Here is a 19,257-nt window from a genome sequence, read left to right as displayed (position 1 = left end):
TGTGTAATGTCTGCTGCATAATCCAAGATTATATGTAAAATTCCTGCTGCGCTGCTGTCTGTGTTTTAATGTTTATCAACCAACAAAAGACCAACAAACAAAAAAATGAATCGCTCATTACTCTTGACTAAACTTTCATAAGGATTAATTTCCGCGATGCGGACAACGCAGACAGAATCCAGTAAAAACACTATTTTAAATGAATTTCTAATAAGAGGGCAAGTGACAAATATCGGTATCGGCATCGGCCAATTATTGTTTGTTAAAATCGGTATCGGCCCCCAAAAATCATATCGGTGCATCCCTACCTAGAACTATTGGCGGAAGTACCTGGTTTTTGTTCGCACAGCAGGAACTAGGAACGATTTTTGTTCTAGAACTACTAAATTAGCTCCTACTTCAGAGTAGGGTCTAAACCAGCACTATAGGAACTTACCAGTGACGTAAGTTTACGCTGATTGGCTGAACGCACGCAAAGCCATGAACATACACTCTACAAACATGGAAAACGGTGATAGATGGACCTCTCAACCTTTACGCTAAAGAGAATCCAACTCGACTTTGATGGGACCAAACAAAGCATGATTATGTATTTCTGCTCAGCTTGCGATGTTGGGTTTCAACCACACAGCACACAACCACAGGCTTGGATCACTTAAGAGTTCCTACTCGCGGTGCAAATGCAACCAGGAAAACGGCCCTAGGGGAACCTTTAGTTTTCGGGGAACCATCCTGGTGGCTAGTTCCTAGAACTACCCAGTGTGAAAGCCCTTTTTTTGGCCAAACTGCTATGGCCAGGCGACTGGGTCAGAGCGTCTCTGAAACAGCAGTTCTTGTGGGTTGCTCGTTCAGCAGTGGTGAGAATTTACCAACAGTGGTCCGAGGAGGGACAAACCACAAACCGGCGACAGGGTGTTGGGCAGGAAGGCCATCCCGTCTGGTCCGAACAAACAGAGGGTCTAATGTGGCATAAGTCACACAACATTTTAATGATGGTTTGGAGAGGAATGTTACAACACAGTGCATCACACTCTGCTGCGTAAGGGGCTGCCTCGCCACGGACCAATCAGAGTGATGACCTAAGGTGACCCCTGTCCACCGTCGAAAGTGCCTACAATGGGCACACACCACACGAGTGTCGGAACTGGTCCTTGGAGCAGTGGTCCAATAAGTGCCATTTTTCTTTACATCATGTGGGCGGCTGTGTACGTGTGAGCCGTTTACCTGGTGAAGTGATGGCACCAGGATGCACTGTGGGACGACGACAAGCCAGTGGATGGAGTGTGATGCTCTAGGAAATGCTTTGCTGGGATTCTCTGGGTTCGACCATTCATGTGGACGTAAATTTCACCAAGTACACCCTTTCAAGACACTGGTGTTCCCTGTTGGAAGTGGCCTCTTTCAGCAGGATAATGCACCCTGCCACACTGCACCCATTGTTTTGGAATGGTTTGAGGAACATGATGAAGAGTTCAAGGTGTTGCCCTGGCCTCCCAGTTCCCCAGATCTCAAACTGATTGAGCATCTGTAGGATGTTCTGGACCATAAATTCCAATCCAAGGTGGTCGCAACTTACAGGATCTGTTGCTAACATCTTGGTGCCAGATACTACAAGACACCTTGAGGGGTCTTGCAGAGTCCATGCCTCGGCAGGTCTGAGCTGTTTGGTGGCACGCAGAGGACCAACAGCAAATTATTCAAATTGGCTCATCTGTGTATAATCCATCTCATAATGCGAATTTAACGTATTTATCCATTTGTCTGTCTGTTTATCTGCAGATATTCTTATTAGATTGTGATGATGAGCGCAAATGTCATCGGTGTTTGGCTGAGATTCATTAGCCTAATTACCCTTCACAGAATTCTGAAACTCGTAACAGATGTTGTTAGATGAGCGTGTTAACGCTGACTTCCCATGGGTGTAGCGACAGCTGCAGGTGTAATAGTGAGCATCGTCTTCACCAGGTGAAGGTGAAGATTATTATAACCGATCCAGTCGTTTCAATTAAGACAGCAGTCGAAGCACTGAACAGATTTCATCCCAAACAGATGTGATTGTCAAGGGTATACAGGAAAAATTGAAAACAAACCGTTTGTAATGAGGGTTTTTAGTTTAATATGTTAACGGATCCCACTTGAATAAATTTGACTGGTACAATCATTAAGGTTTTTTTTCTTTTTTCATTCGAGACAGCAGATATGACATTTGTCTCAGTGGTTCAGAAAGTGTTGTTCATGAGATATTTAAATTATTTAGCACAATCTTCACAGACTGTGTTGCAGTATTCTATTTCATAATAATAGTAATAACAATGTTCCATTTTATTCATCGTTCAAGATACTTAAAGGTGCAGTAAGCGATTCTGAGAAATGCTGTTGAATTTGGATTGGAGAGAGAGCGAGCAAGAGGGAGATTTGAAGAAAGACTTAGAAAGAGAGACGGCTAAGAGACATTTCAAAAGAGAAAAGGTCAGAGGAATATCACTGGAAAAGAAGGGTTATGATCAGGCAAGAGCTTTAGGACCTGTGTTAATATTAGAAACGCTTTTCAGCGCTGGAGAGACCTAAAGCCGAAAGCATACTTTTGTTTTTTACTCGTACTTATGCGCACACTCGAACGCACAGCCTTGCAAAGTATACTTTTTTTGACTCATACGTGTACACAGGCGTTTGGCGCATGCACCGTTTTGAGCAATCTCTCGGCACGAGTTACAACCCATGTAAATACTGCAAAAAAAATGTATGTGCAACCTGAGCGTACAAAGTACCCGCAGTTAAAAAATCTGGAGGTTTTGCACGTACTGTACTCTGACCCTCGTGTACGCGTAAAAAGTGAAGTATACTTTGGCCATAAGCGGGAAGGCCTGAAAATGGACGCTGAGATTGCATTGTTTCTGCTCCATATGTGAGCATCATTGTTTTAATGTTAGCTACAGTAACAGTTTTGAGTGTCATTGTTTGTCTGGAGCTGGTGCGCTGCTGGCAAATAACAACAAACTCTTGCTTGTGTTTCCTCTTGTGCACTGTATGTTCTTCCTTGTTTTTTGTTCATCATCTTCTCTTTATTTTTTGCAAAGCAAAAATGATTTTGCTTAGCTTCAGCTATGAGAAACAGACATCCACTCTTGCAATGCGTGTTTGTGCATTTTGGGTGCTGAGCAATGAAGGGAGGGGTGTGTTTGTTTGGGTTGATTTTAAAATATCTCTCAGAAATCACTTACTGCACCTTTTTAAGGGAATTTTAAACGATATAAAACAACTAATATGACTTGTGATCTTAACATAAATTTCCTTTTAGGATGCTATATTTTGCTCAATACTGCCCCATTTTCGTTGTAGTAACCTTTCAGAGAACAAGTTTTCTTCACTGTCTCAAGGGATCTTCGACAGCCTTGGCTCTCTGAAAATACTGTAAGTGTTTTGTTGTACTTTGCATCATTAAAATTGTAATGTGCAACACCTAAACAAAAATGCAGATTGCATTTTATTAGTGCTTGTGTTTGCTAACTTCATATTCATTATCTTAAACATTTGAGATAAGGTCTAATAACACTTGGCAAGTCTTCAAACATATTGGACATTTCAAAGTTTACACTCAGAACCCAGTCTAAATTGAAAACCATCTGTTGACCCACACTCTATAGAAAATAATGTTCTTCTGATCTTATCAAAAGATGTTTGGCTCCGATACAATAATTTCTGAACATGCTGTATACATTTTTAGGGAGTTTGACAGCCCGTATCTTCTGTGTGACTGTAACCTGCAATGGTTGGTGGTCTGGATCAAGGAGAAGGCGGTAGGGGTGAAGGAAACTCGCTGCTCGTTCCCTCGCTCCCTACAGGGTCAGCAAATAACCTCGCTCAGGCCTGTAACCCTCACCTGTGGTAAGAATACACTCTAACAGACTTGTTTTCTGTAATGTTGGTGATTTTACACTGACTTCTGTTGTATTTATAACGAAACTAATGATGTTTTCTAACCCGTACACATTTATGTTATATCTTTTTTATTTCAATTTACATTTAAATACATTTACAAATATACTAAAATGTAAATTAATTTATTAATAACAAGTAATTTAACAATCTGTGTTTTTTGGATCATTTATATACTGTTATTGTACTTGTTGAATTATTTTGAATCAACTTTTTTATATTTTCAGTTTTCCTTTTAATGTTACTTTAACTTTTTGTAATGTTGTTGTCTGTATTATATAAATTATGTTATATTTGTGTGTGTGTGTGTGTGTGTGCGTGTGTCGTGTGTGTGTGTGTGTGTGTGTCGTGTGTGTGTGTCGTGTGTGTGTGTCGTGTGTGTGTGTCGTGTGTGCCGTGTGTACCCTTAATAAAGAAACATAAATATTTAACATTAATATAAAAATATAATTATATTTTTATGTGTGTGTGTGTGTATATGTGTGTGTATATGTATATATATGTATACATATATATATATATATATACATATATATATACATATATACACACACACACACACACACACACACATACCCTTTACATTTTATATATATATATATATATATATATATATATATATATATATATATATATATATATATATATATATATGTATATATGTATGTATAATGTATATATTTATAATGTATATATTTATAATGTATATATTTATAATGTATATATTTATAATGTATATATTTATAATATATATATATATATATATATATATATATATATTATAATGTATATATTTATAATATATATATTTATAATGTATATATTTATAATATATATATTTATAATATACTTTACATTTTATATATATTATAATTTTTATAATAATTATTTCATGTTTGTTTATTAAGGTCCTAACAATTACTGTTATTTTAGTATCATTTAGGTACTATCATAGTATTTATTCAAATTTTAAATGATCTTTTCTTTTTATATTTTCAGGGTTTCTTTTTATGTTAGTTTAGTAGTGCTTTTGTCATTATTATTATTATTTCTATTTTGCTTTTTTTTTTTAGTTAGTTGCCAAGGTAACATCTGATTTTCTTTTACGTTTTTCATCTATTAATATTCTATTTTGTTTTGGCTTTATTTCAATTAAAGAAAACAATTTTGAATAGTTTTAGGTTTATTTAAGGATAACATCACTGCTAACAATGTAGGCAAAACCTGACCCGCATGCATTGTTAGCTCCCTTCCCGCTCATGTATGCAAACAGAAACTAGATTAAGTGCCTTATTTTGTTATATTTGAATGACATTGTGCAACATGAAGTCTGATAAGAGTAAACAGACCGTAGCTTTCCATGAACTATGACACATTGCACATTAGGTGACTTATCTGTATTCAGAGAAAGAAAAATTACACTGTTGCTAATAGAACTTCAGAACCAACGATTTTCTGTTCTTTTACCAACACACTCTCCTACACCAAAAGCAAAGTAATCCTGGTATAAAAAACCTTCAGCCTTGATCCAGGCCTCCCATTTATGTTGATTTTGGACTTTCTAACCATAGCTTGCGCAAGAACTACAATAAAACTGCTCCCAGATCACTCATTAATGTCAACTTTTGCAAAAAGCAATTATCTGTGGCTGACCACAGTGTTTTTTTTTTCTTTCTCTATTTTTGTTGTTCTCCGTTCTCTATTTTAGATGCTCCTCTAGAGCTTCCCTCCTTCCAGATGACTCCATCTCAACATCAGATCGTCTTCCAGGGCGACAGCCTGCCGTTTCAGTGCATGGCTTCTTTCGTAGATGAGGACATGCAGGTTCTGTGGTATCAGGATGGGAAGATGGTGGAACCTGATGCCACTCAAGGCATCTACATAGAGAAAAGCATGGTGCAGAATTGCTCTTTAATAGCCAGGTAATAGAAACCAGCCATGAAGGAGATACCAAATCCAATACCGACTGCAAAATGCCATTTCTGCACACTAGATATACATGAATCACACTATGAGCAATGTTTGCCTCGGAGCATGGCGATACATATACCTGAAATATAAACTAACACTTGATCTACCAACATTGTGCTGGAAACTGACTGAACCTTATTGTAAAGTGTCACTATTTCAGTTTTTGTTGGTTAAAGTCTGTAATGCTAAACCCACTCTCCTGGAGCAACAAGTTCTTGTTTGATTTGTCCTCACACAGCGCCTTGACCATTTCCAACATCCAGCCAGGGTTCACTGGGAACTGGGAGTGTCGTGTGCGCACCAGTCGAGGCAACAACACTAGGACGGTCCACATTGTGGTTTTGGAGAGTTCTGCCAAGTACTGCTTGTCAGATCGGGTGTCGAATAACAAAGGGGAGTATAGGTGAGTCTTGCGAACACCTGATCAGATGTGCATTACTGCTTTAACCCTCTATGGTACACAATATGATATCAATGAGGAAAAAATTATAAGTTTGTTGCCTCAAGGTAACATTGTACCACAATGGACAAATTGAAACATTTTATATTTTCATGTAAAAAAAATATTTATTTATTTATTTATATATATAATTTATATTGAAAACATCAATTTCTTTAACCAGACACTTGAACAAACAAATTTATCCAGTTTTTAATGTATTACAAATCCATCTTCATCCTCATCTCCATCTCCATCTACAATTTAAGATAATTGTTTTCTTTGGAAGCTGTTTCCGCCACAGAATAAAAAAATTAAAAAGGTAATTGCGACTTTTTATCACACAATTCTTACTTAAAATGTTTTAGTTTACATCTCGCAATTCTGACTTATCTCAGAACTGCATTATATAAAGTCCCAATTGCGAGTCATAAAGTCAGAATTGCGACTTTATATAATGCAGTTCTGACTTTATAACACAATTCTGACTTTAAATCACACAATTCTGACTTTATAATATGCAATTGCCAGTTATAAATCAGAATTCTGAGATTTAAACTCTCAAGTCCGCAAAATATCATGTAATTCTTACTTTATAACTCGCAGTTGCGAGTTTATATCTCGCAATTCTGAGAAAAAAAAGTCACAATTATCTTTTAAAATGTTTTAAAACAAGCTTCCATAGATTTCTATTTGAATATATTGTAAAAATGTAATTTGTTCCTGTGACGCAATGCTGTTTTTTTAGCATTTATCTAGTCTTCAGTGTCACATGATCCTTCAGAAATCATTCTAATGTAGTGATTTGGTGCTCAAGAAACATTTCTTGTTATAAATGTTGAAACGGCTTTATATTTTTAGCAGAAACCTAAAGTTTAATTAGCATTGTTTGTTTGAAATCATTTGTAACATTATAAATGCCTTTACTGTCACTCTTGATCAATTTAATGCTGAATAAAATTAATTTCAGAAAAAAATTAATTTGATCGTGTGTATCCCATGCTGACAGTATCAAAACAAATGTCCCTTATATTTTAGCTCTTCGCTGCACTCTAGTGGTTATAGATCTAAGTGAAACCTCTTAACCACTTCAAACAAATGCATTCCCATTTAAGGCCATTTATTTCCATCCCCTATCACAGACATGTGGTGTTCTTGGTACTTTCTTTCTTGCACATTAACCTGAAGGAGATTTAGCATGTTTTTGTCTGTATACAGATGGCCTCGTACACTGGCTGGCATTACGGCGTACTTGCCCTGTAAACGACAGGTGACCGGAGCTGGAATTTATTCAGGCAGCTCGGCCGAAGAGCGACGTGCATGGAGGCGATGCGACCGGGGTGGACAGTGGGCGGAAGACGACTACTCGCGCTGTGAATATATGAAAGACGTCACACGTGTGCTTTATATCATCAACCAGGTAGGTGACTGTAACTTTGCGGTACAGTATTCTGTGTTTAACTTTCATCATATACCTTTAGTCAGATGCATTTGATTCTTCTATGTTCTCATCTTTGCTTTCTTTTCTTGAATATCAGATGCCTCTGAATCTGACTAATGCGGTTCAGACAGCGCAGCAGCTGTTAGCTTACACTGCAGAGGCGCCCAACTTCTCTGACAAGGTGGATGTGATCTTTGTAGCAGAGATGATTGAGAAGATTGGCAAGTTTGCGGAGAAGTATAAAGAGGTGAGTTAAATGAAGGGGAAAACTGTGATTTGTATTAGCATCAACAATAAAAATCAAGCAGTTCTGGTCTGAATAATGTTATTTTTTTACATGCAACCAAAAAGACATGAAATAGTTTGTGCATAGCTGTGCTTGTGCATGTGTGTTTTTGTTGAGTTTCATATTTGATTCATCAGGCTTTTATGGCTCATATAGTGTGATGTTGTGAGAATATGGAGCTTATACTTGAGGAGGGAAAATACACCTTTATTCAGATGCACAAACTGAACGAAATATGAAATTTAGTGGAGTTCCTGATATTTATATGGCCAAAAATAAGATGAAGTTCTGATAGCTTGTAATGCAGTTCAGTCAGATATTTATAAGAGTGTAGCAAATTACTTCCGAAAAAATTATATAAATATCAGTATATCTCCTATTAATATGTCTTATTAAGATTATATTTAAATTAGGGCTGTCAATAGATTAAAATTAATCGCACACTTATCGTGAAATTAATCATACACCATTTATCTCATTAAAAACATTCATTTTGTCATAATTTGCTTCAAGGATCATTGGAGACTCCAAAATGATACCAAATAACCAAATATAAGGTGTCCATATTCTTCTATTATATAATACATTTATACACACCTAAGCACCCATGAAAAAAAAACATTACATAAAAAAACTTTACAGAATTCACAGTGTATAGTATGTGTACAGAGCAACAACATGACAAATCAAACATTATCCTTCCTGAGTGTGTGTGGAAACAACGCAAATGAACTGAAATGTGTCTGTACATGAATGCAGCGTGCGATCAGTAATCGAGAGCGCGCACATACACGGTTTGTTGCATCAGACATTCATGCGCTTACTGTACGACTCCGGTAGGTCACCAAAATTGCACTCCTCAGAAACAATCACAAAATACGACAGAGCTCGTGTTTTAAAGCAAAGCACACTGGAACGATCAATTCACTAAAAACGCAATGTGAGTCTCTATTCTCTCTGATATGTGGGATGTGATCAGCCTGGCCTTTTTTACATTAGCACAGTTTTGGACTGTTTGAATGAATTCAACTGGATCACTGAACACTTTCCCAGAGTTTAATGGCTTAAAATGGCCTGATCACAAACAGAGAAGCAGAATTGAGTTAAAGAGTTAGAATGGAAATGTCCTCCTACCAGGGTTACAAGTGCTAGTAGATGCTCAGTGTGATTGTGTTAAACTCCCGACTTCTAACATCATCTAATGCGTGACGAAAATTACGTTAATGACGCAGCTTCACGTACTTCTGAAATTTATTGTAATTAATTATTGAATCGCATGCGTTAACGCATTAACATTGACAGCACTTATTTAAATGCTTAATTTTATGATCAAAGATCTGTAGTTTTTATTATTGGGGCAAAACGTATAATGCAGTGCAATACAATGATGGTTGAGAGATGAACAAATAAACGTTCTTTAAAAGCCTGATGGATATTATTTGATATTCACAAGTTACTTCAGCCAGTAAGTGTTCATCTTGAAATATTACTAACAATATAAAAGTAATTCTGGTAACACCTTACAATAAGGTCTCCTTTGTTAACATTAGTTTATGTATTAACTAACATGAAATAACAATGAGCAATACATTTGTTACAGTATTTATTAATGTTTGTTCACGTTAGTTCATTAGCTAATGTTATCAAATACAACTTTTGATTTTAATAATGTATTAGTAAATGTTGAAACTAACATTAACTAAGATGAATAAATGCTCTAAAAGTATTGTTCATTTCTTAGTTTGTGTTAACTAAAATAGTTAATATTAACTAATGAAACCTTACTGCAAAGTGTTACTGTAATTCTTATGTTTACTTCATAAAAATCAGGAAAGATTTTACATAAAAAAGACACGTGTACCACAACCCAGAGGGGGACATTTTTACAATTCTACTAAAAGGCCTTTTACTTGCTAAAAAGCTATAATCTATCAATCAGATGACAGAAGGCATGCAGTAGACCGTGTACAACAGGTTTCTCAGCAAGTTTTGAAAAATTTGGAGGCCTTAGAAATTTGTGTATCAAACATGATTCAGTAGACTTAAATGGGATTAAAATAAGACAAAACAACCATTAAAATAAGCTAAAAATCAAGATATTCCTTATTTAATTGACACCCCCGTCCAGCTGTTTTATGTCGCTGAACCATGATTCCTACTTTTTTAGAAAATGTGTGTATTTGAGGAAATTTCTAGACCTGAAAAACTGCCATAATTAATTTTATCATTGACAAATTTGAAGTATTTTTACGAAATCATTAATCTTTATCCATTAAATCACAAAAAAACTGGAAAAGTTATGTGGCCTTTGAATATTGTTGTGGACAGTGGGGGGCCTTGGAGTCAAAAAGGTTGAAAACCGTTGATTTAAATCAACGTCACTGTTCGCCACCTCGTGACTCTCTTCCTCTCTGGAGAACAAAACCGGCTTTTGCAGTTGAATCTGTAAGGAGAGGAGCAGATAGGATCAGAATGGAGGGATTTGGACACTGGGGCCACAGAGGAACATAGAACCTACTTTGCAGGATCAGGTTGCACTTCACTCAGTTTTGAGGGGAAATGTTATCATGTAACACCTGCGCAGGGATCTGTACCATCATTCAACGTCTCACATATTGCAAGAACACGTTATTAAATTTGCCTCGCGATTTTGCCATGCTTGTGTAATTTTGCTTAGGAATTTAGTGGAGCTCCGTTATATGAGTTGACAAAGAAGAGGTTGTTTATGGCTCCAGCATTGTTTTTTGATAACGTGCAGTGATTGTTTCTCTACTGGGATGCGTCCGACATTCTCACACTAATCACATTTTAGTTCTTCTTCTTCTTCAAAAAAAAGCTTCATTCTTCAACATTTTTCTGAGTGTGATGTCAGGTTTTGTTCAAGAATGCAGTAGTGAAACAAAGTTTTGCATCTGCGCTGAGAGTGTAACAAAAATGTCCTTGTTTGTGTGTGTACATTGAATTAGTATGTAGTCTGTTTGTGGGTGTAATGCACGCCTGGAGGAATCGGCAGTGTTGTGGGTGTGCATGCATTGTCTCTAACTGCATTTTCTCCCTCAGCTGGGAGATGTGATGGTGGATATCTCCAGTAATCTGATGCTGGCTGATGAGCGAGTGTTATGGATGGCTCAGAGGGAGGCGCGAGCTTGCTCACGTATCGTTGAGTGCCTGCAGAGGATTGCTGTTCTCCGAATCAGTAATGGGGCTCTGGCCTATTCTACTGTGAGTACTGTGAAAATTATTTCGATTGTACATTTTTAAAAGATCTTTCTCCTAAATCGGCTGTCCATATTGTCGATTGCAAATTATTTTAGTAATATGTATACACTGCCTGCCCTGGCCAAACAAAGGTCTCTGTTTGGATTTAAGTAGACAAATGTTTAACTCTTTCCCGGCCAAACACGGAATTTTATGTTATTTGTGAGAAAACGCTTCCCCGCCAAACACAGAATTTTCTGTGTTTCCATGTTTTCACTGTTATACGCTAGGGGGCGCTATTACACATCTTCTGAATGAGTACAGAATCTCCTGTTCAAAACACAGGCGAAGAAGACACAAAAAAACAAGCGATCGTATGTAAAATAATGTGATCATCAACATTAAACATCATATATATCAAAACTGCCTAATGTTACTGGATGAAATGTTAACCCCGGGCGAGTTATAGGACTGTGCAAGTATTAGGGGTGTTGATGGACTCGATCTATTTCATCTGTGTTTGATCATCACTATGAATCTGATCTGGATGTAGTCTTTGACCAAAACGCGATTTTCTCAGCTTTTTGTTCAAAATGTTGCTTTTATATTAAACTTACCCATATTTAAGTGTTGAAAAAAAAAGAATGCATGAAAAATTTACATTTTTTTGTTTAAAAGCAGAGGGTCTGCTCTTTTTTGCTCTTATGGGCCTTAACATTTTTGTGAAAATGATCAAAAACCCTGGCGGTGGCTGGCAACTTTTTTTTTTTAAACGCTGGTTGGGAAAGAGTTAAGAGTCAATGATTGGATCATTATTGCAGTGATTATTATGTTTCTAGCATGTTATATGTTTGGCAACAGTTCTTCTAACCCTAATTGGAGTGAGTAGCTTTTAATTTCTTAACCATGTAACCATGTAGGAAGACACATCGTGGCCATATTCCAAAAGGACAATGTCAAGATTCATCAGGCTCAAATTCTGAAAGAATAGTTGGGAGATCTTGAAACGGTTCAGTGGTCTTTCAAGGGTCTTGAAAGTCTTTGGGATGTGCCTGGAGTAGACTTAACAGAGTGCTTGACTCTTGAATTTATTGGAATAAATGTTGTGATGTTATTTCCATCAAGAGGTGCATCGATTTTTGGTCAAGATCTTGTACACAATGCTAGATTCAAGCACTCTGTAAAGTCTCTTCCAGGCACATCCCAATTTGAACCTGATGCATCTTGACATTGTCATCCTGGAATATGGCCAATGGAGTATTCTGTGATTTTGTTTGCTTTTACAAATTAAAGGATTAGTTCACTTCAAAATGAAAATTTTCTGATTAGTTTATTCACCTTTCATTCATGTATTTCTTTCTTCGGTCGAAAAGAAATTAATTTTTTTTGAGGAAAACATTCCAGGATGTTTCTCCACATAATGGACTATAATGGCAACCAAATCAATGCAGTTTCAAAGGGCTTCAGAGGGTCTGCATGATCCCAGACGAGGAATAGGGTCTTATTTAGCGAAACCATGTCATTTAAAAAAAAAAAAAAAACACAAAATTGTATATACTTTTTAACCACGAATGCTTGACTTCAGTGTTGTGATTTCTTCACGACGTATGACAGTATTGTACGTGAAATTTAGTAATTTAAATTTAGAGTGTGTTCATGCACAAGATAAAGATAATACATTAAATTACTTTTCTTTTCTTTTTTTAAAGCAACTGAACAGTTTATGTAACTTATTTAAACTAAAATAAATATATATATTTGTATACATTTTCTCTTAATGTCTCATGCTCACCAAGGCTGCATTTATCTGATAAAAAATAAATTATTAAGTAAAACTAAATTATTGAGAAATTTTAATACAGTATTAAAATGCTGATTTCTATTTTAAAATATTCTTAAATGTAGTTAAAGGGATGTTAGTATTTTTCTTACACTGTTTTCAGGATTCGTTGATGAATAGAAAGTTTAAAAGAGAAGCATTTATTTGAAATGGAAGTCTTTTGTAACATTATAAATGTGTACTGACCCCAAACTTTTGAATGGCAGTGTACATTATATAGACTTTAGTTTGAAGGAGTTTTCATAGTCCTTCAATAACATGTGATTGTGAGAGGATGGTGTGGTACCCATTTTTCTTTATTCTTGTCTGTTTCAACAGAACTCTCATAACATAGCTCTGGAGGCTCATGCGATCAAGGCCAGCAGCTTCAATGGAATGACCTGCACTCTGTTCCAGAAGGTCTCACCGGAGCGCACGGCCATGGCCCATTTCTCTCCCAGAGACCCTGACGTCAACCTAGAGCGCCAGCTCAGCTTCAAATGCAACGTGACCAGCAACCTGTCAGCATTGGCTCTCAAAGTAAGCATATTTTTCCCAGGTACTTTCTGTATGTCAATGTCTGTGGAGTATACAGTACTATAGTTGCTTTGTCACAGCATATAAGATGAGTGTTTCTTCAATCCGAGAATTCCAATAAAGCTGTGGAACCTGGAATATATCCATCATGTTTTGACAGTAACGTTATTGCATCTCCATGTCTGCAGAACACTATAGTGGAGGCCTCACTACAGCTTCCCCCGTCTCTCTTCTCATCGCTGGGAAGTTCAGGTCAGGCCGAAGAGGCCGTCTACAAACTCCACCTGCTAGCCTTCCGCAACGGCAAACTCTTTCCCCTGATGGGAAACTCCACCGTCCTCAATGACGGCAGCAAGAGAAGGAGTGTGGTCACACCTGTGATTCTCACAAAGATTGGTAAGAACACACTTCAACTACTGGGCAAGATCAGACCTGCGCTCAAACCCACTTCATTGTTGATGTTATACTATATTTCTACCAGGCTAGAAAGCAAAGTAACATACAATAGTCTAAAAATTAAGAATCGAATATACAGAAATATGCACTTGAGTTGTAACTGTCATCATGAGTGACAGGGTTCCCACACGTCCTTGAAATCCTTGAAAGTTTGTGTATATGAAAAAAAATGTCAAGGTCCTGGAAAGTTTTTGAAAATAAACATACATGCATACATACAGGTCCTTGAAAGTGCTTGATTTTATTTTGTGCAAGACGTTTTCTGGAAAAAATTCCATATTATTATCGCCTACGGTCCGCTAATGAGTTATTTCGCCAACACTTTGTGGCCTATGCATACTAGCTTACTTGATTTACGTTAGTTACACGCGTTGCATCAAAGGTGGGGTAAGTGCTTTCTGGAAACCAATGTTGATATTTCACCAAAACAAACATGCCCCTACCCCAAAAAGGGTCTCGGCCCTATTTTGATAGCTCCGCCCCACACATACGTACGCAACGCAGGCAACGTATCTGCTGTGAGACTGCTGTGCCGAGGGTATGATGCCATCAATAAGTGAAAGCAATGTGTGTTACTATGGTAATCCAGGTCCAATGTTCAATAAAAAAAGTCATCCCTTACATCCCAAAAACACAAACACAGTTCTCATGAACAACTCCATAGCAGGAGTACCACAGACCAACTAATGAATATGAATACAATTATGACAAGATTAGAGGGTTATATCGATTACGAAAAGAGGAACCAAAAGAAAACAAACATATTAGGAGTTTATTGACTTACTTTTTGGACACACTTTGGGAGCTGACACTTGAAACAGACAGTGGAGGAGGTTTAGACGCTCCAGGCTTAAATTAATGGGTAATTATCATAGCTGAAGTGAACGACAATACAATTGCAAATGGACAAACAAATGCGGAAAAAAATGCAGTTTGGGGGGTAAAATGTGTTTTTTTTTGGCAGGGTTGCCTGGGTTCCTGGGTCTAACTATCACATAACTGGGGTCGCTTCAACCCACGGACATGGAAAAACAGCCCGCGGCTAAACCGTGGACTTGGCAACACTGTGTGCAGTTGAGTTCTGTTGACATTTGACAACTAACGTTATGCGTCGCTCTGTTGCTCTGATTGGTTGTAGGTCTATCCAATTGAGGTCTTTCGAAACATGCCCCATAATCACAGCCCAACGGAGCAGTATCAGACTCATATTCTGACTAGAATTGAGTATGACAACGTCAGGCTAGCATATATTAGTTCTGTGAAACAAAACAAAAACCAATGTTACTCGCCTATCGAGGAGAAATAAAGCAACCTCGGCCTTCGCTCCTTGAGTTCTCGCCAATGCTGGAAAGCTGATACTTTTGCCTGATCGTAAGCCTTCTTTTGTTCCAGACTTTTTCCACATTTGTTTTTTTATCTGCCATCTCTCTCTTTCTGTCGTCGCACGGCTAATGTCTGTCCTGTGTCGTGTATTTTGAATAATGACGTGCACCGAGCGCTTTCTTCGCACCATAATTCGTAGACACGCCCCTTACTACTGATTGGCTACAAATTTGTTTTGGTCCTTGACCCGAGACACTTTTATAAAGCATTTTTTAAATAACACTTACCCCACCTTTAAGTGTTTCCTGCGTGAGGTATTTTGTCTTGTATGTTGCCATGACGTTCACGCGCACGAAACTACTACGATGGTACCCAAATATGTTCAGTCAATGACTGCATATTGTGTAAACATAAAACGTGTGATAATCTGTTGCCCAAATATTTTATTTAATTTAATGTTGAATTGCATTGCTTTGTAAACGAAATGTAAAGCCATGAGGCAAGAAAAACTTCAAAGCATATTCATATATCTTAAAACTTCTGGTTACATGAGCCTAAGCTCTTTTCAATAAAATCCATGCAAAAGTTAATATCAGATCATTTTATAATACAGTATAGGATGTACAGAATATTCTTCAGTTTTATGCAAAACAGAAATAAGACAAAAAGAATATCAGATCTCTGTCAAATGGCCAAAAATAAATGAGAAAAAAAAGCTTTTTTGCATAGTTGTGTTTGACACATGAAAACTGTAACAATGTAGCTTACAAGTTAACAAGATATAACCTTGCTCTCACTTGAAATGTGTCCCCACATTAAGTCCTTGAATTTGAGGGTATTGGACCTGGAAAGTCCTTGAAAGGTCCTTGTATTTGAAGTTAACCAAGGTGTGGGAACCCTGGAGTGATAAGTTTAATTTTTGCTACTGCAGATACTTTTTTCCTCCCTGGACATAAGTCACACTCAATAATTTGCACCAGGTCAAAACTGCTGGAAAGCAAATAATAAGTCACAACTATGTATAAGTTGTTTTATTATTACATTCAGAAATAATCTAAAATGCCAGTGAATAAAAACGAAAAGTTAAACATTATAGACACTATAAACATGTTTTTGAGTTCCCCTCACTCCACAATAAATTATAAACAACATTAATTATGAACACCAAGCCTAAATGATTTTCTTTAAAAGCGAAAGTTAAACTACCGTCATGTGGGAAGTGCACTGTACAAATTACATTTAAATGCATAAATAAAATATAAAATGTATATATTGCAGCACATTTCAGATGATTAAAAATGTCACATGTTCTGGAAAATATGTAAAGTTTTGAAAAATAAGTGGATATTTGGAACTAACGTTCATTTTGTGATTTGATCTTTGCTGCACAGCACTATTATCATCCATCCCTCCCCCACTTTGGCTTCAAGCAGGTAAAGAGGCATTGTGTCATAGACACAACAATAATAATAGCAGCTACTGAAGTGAGAGGGGGCGGCAAAGAACCGCACAGGGAGCTGCTGGGAAAAAGTTACCTGCTATAACAGATTAATTTCACTTAGAAGGATAAGCAGAGAACAAATCTCAAGAAAAAACTGAAAAGGTTCCAAAAGTCAGTTTTCGAAGCAACCATTTTTGATTCCCTAAAAAAACCTTTCAGTGAACAGTTCTTCAAAAGAAGTCTTCTTAGTGCGAAGAACATTTTAGAATTCTAAAGAACCTTTCTCCTCTATAAAGGTTATAAGGGGCCTTCGCACCAGAGGAACGTTTTCATAATTCCTATGAAAAACACAAACATGCCTCTCCTCACTCACTCATTTAATGTGCTCTGGATGAATATTGTTCGTTACAGGGCTTGAGTTTCGGTGTGTGATTGTGCATATTGTGCAAAATTTTAAAAAAAGTTTGTGCTCACACCCAAAGTGCACACACATAAAGCCGCCTCTCAGTTCTAAATTGAGCTCTTTTAGCTGCTTATTGCACTTAAACAGTCAAATACACACAAAATAATGTCAAAATGCTGGTCTTGGCGAGAAATTGCGTGAAGTTATGTTTTAAAGGATTAGTTCACTTTAAAATGAAAATTTCCTGATATTTTACTCACCCCCTTTCATCCAAGATTTAAGATGTAGCATGTCTTTCTTTCTTCAGTCGAAAAGAAATTAAGTTTTTTTAGGAAAACATTCCAGGATTTTTCTCCACATCATAGATTTCCATGGCAACCAAAATGCTGAAGGTCCAAATCAATGCATTTTCAAAGGAAGGGCTTCAGAGGCTCTGCACAATCCCAGACAAGGAATGGGGTCTTATCAAGCGAAATCATCTGTCATTTTCAAAAGTAAAATAAAAATGTATATACATTTTAACCTAAATTGCTAGACGAAGGCAGAAGTACCGTCCCCGTGTTTACAAAGCGCTCATGCAAAGACTAATTAGAAACGTCCTTTAGCAAAAAAAAAAAAAGTACAACAACGATGTCGGACGATTTTGAAGTTGAAGTGTTTTTGGTAAACAGTGTTTATACTAGTCCTTGCAAGTTCGCTTGTGGGCAGTACTTACGCCTTCGTCTAGTGTGACCTATCCGGTGTGATTGCGCAATCCGTGGCACGTCGCAGAGTAGCACAAGATGAGCAATTTAGGTTAAAAAGTATATACATTTGTTTTTTTATTGTTTTAAATTACCGATCTTTTGGCTAGATTAGACCCTATTCCTCATCTGGGAATCGTGCAGAGCCTCTGAAGCCCTTTGAAACTGCATTGATTTGGACCTTCAACATTTTGGTTGCCTTGGAAGTCTATAATGTGTAGAAAAATCCTGGAAACTTTTCCTCAAAAAACTTAACGTCTTTTCGACTGAACAAAAGAAAGACATGGACATCTTGGATAAGATGGGTTGGGATAAAATTTTGAAGTGAACTAATCTTTTAAGTGAAGATTTGTCTACAGTTGAGAAAGAAAATGAATGTGTAACAGTGTAATGGATCCATGGATCACGTCTTTAAGTGACATTAGCCTAATATACCTGATGCCAAATTATGAGATGATAATCTGCCAAATTATGAGATAATATTAAAAATATCTTTTATTGCGGTTTTTCCCTATGGTATCGATTGTCAACATTTTGGCCAGTGAAAATGCTAATGGCTAGTAACTTTGGAAAACCACTAGCCACAGTGGCTGGTGAGCAAAACATTTTTCAAGCCCTGAATACAGCTATACTATAGTACATGTTATGTGGTTAGTTAACGCCCTGTATTCAATTAAGTATTCAATGCTATAAGAGGCTTTATCACCAGGAACGCTTTCATAGTTCCTATAACTATTGGTGGAAGTACCTGCTTTTTGGCGTGTTTGCACCGCAGGAATTGAGAATGATTTTAATTCTATGAATGCCTTTTTGGGGGACTAAATTAGCTCCTACTTCAGAGTAGGGTCTAACCCAGCACAATAGTCATGTAAGTGTACGCTGATTGGCCGAACACGTCATACGAAACACCGTCATATGTAACACTGCAAGTTGTCGTAGGAGATTTCATCTCTTAGCCCTCCTTTTTGCTCTGTCAATCGCATAGCTTATACGTCTACTGTACATTCTATCTCCAATATCACAAAACCCAAAATAAAAACACAGCTCCGATCACGGCATCCTCAATCCTCCAGTTGCTGACGTTGTTGAATGACATCACTGACGGCAGGCTTGCGTAACTTCAGAGTTCCTACTGGTTGTGTGAATGCAGCCAGGAAAATGGTCCTAGGGGAAAATTTTCCTTTAACTATATAGTATAACTCAAACTCAGTTCCTATAACTACCTGGTGTGAAATGTCTCAAAGGTTCTTCATGGAATCATGAA

At 37.1% G+C, this 19,257-nt stretch overlaps 1 protein-coding gene across 1 annotated transcript in view; it reads left to right on the top strand.

The window, feature by feature from the left end:
• The window catches only part of adgra3 (adhesion G protein-coupled receptor A3), a 68,395-nt gene that overhangs the window by 38,358 nt on the left and 10,780 nt on the right, over positions 1–19,257 (top strand). Inside the window, exons 5-13 of the mRNA XM_079810709.1 lie at positions 3,340–3,411; positions 3,725–3,885; positions 5,645–5,858; positions 6,146–6,310; positions 7,565–7,766; positions 7,885–8,034; positions 11,134–11,295; positions 13,430–13,630; positions 13,816–14,023. Coding sequence (XP_079666835.1) covers positions 3,340–3,411; positions 3,725–3,885; positions 5,645–5,858; positions 6,146–6,310; positions 7,565–7,766; positions 7,885–8,034; positions 11,134–11,295; positions 13,430–13,630; positions 13,816–14,023 — 1,535 coding nt within the window. The remainder of the gene's footprint in view (positions 1–3,339; positions 3,412–3,724; positions 3,886–5,644; positions 5,859–6,145; positions 6,311–7,564; positions 7,767–7,884; positions 8,035–11,133; positions 11,296–13,429; positions 13,631–13,815; positions 14,024–19,257) is intronic.

This window comes from Gobio gobio, assembly GCF_949357685.1.
Source record: "Gobio gobio genome assembly, chromosome: 2".
In the NCBI taxonomy this organism is placed as follows: domain Eukaryota; kingdom Metazoa; phylum Chordata; class Actinopteri; order Cypriniformes; family Gobionidae; genus Gobio; species Gobio gobio.
This window is presented reverse-complemented; position numbering and strand designations above follow the sequence as displayed.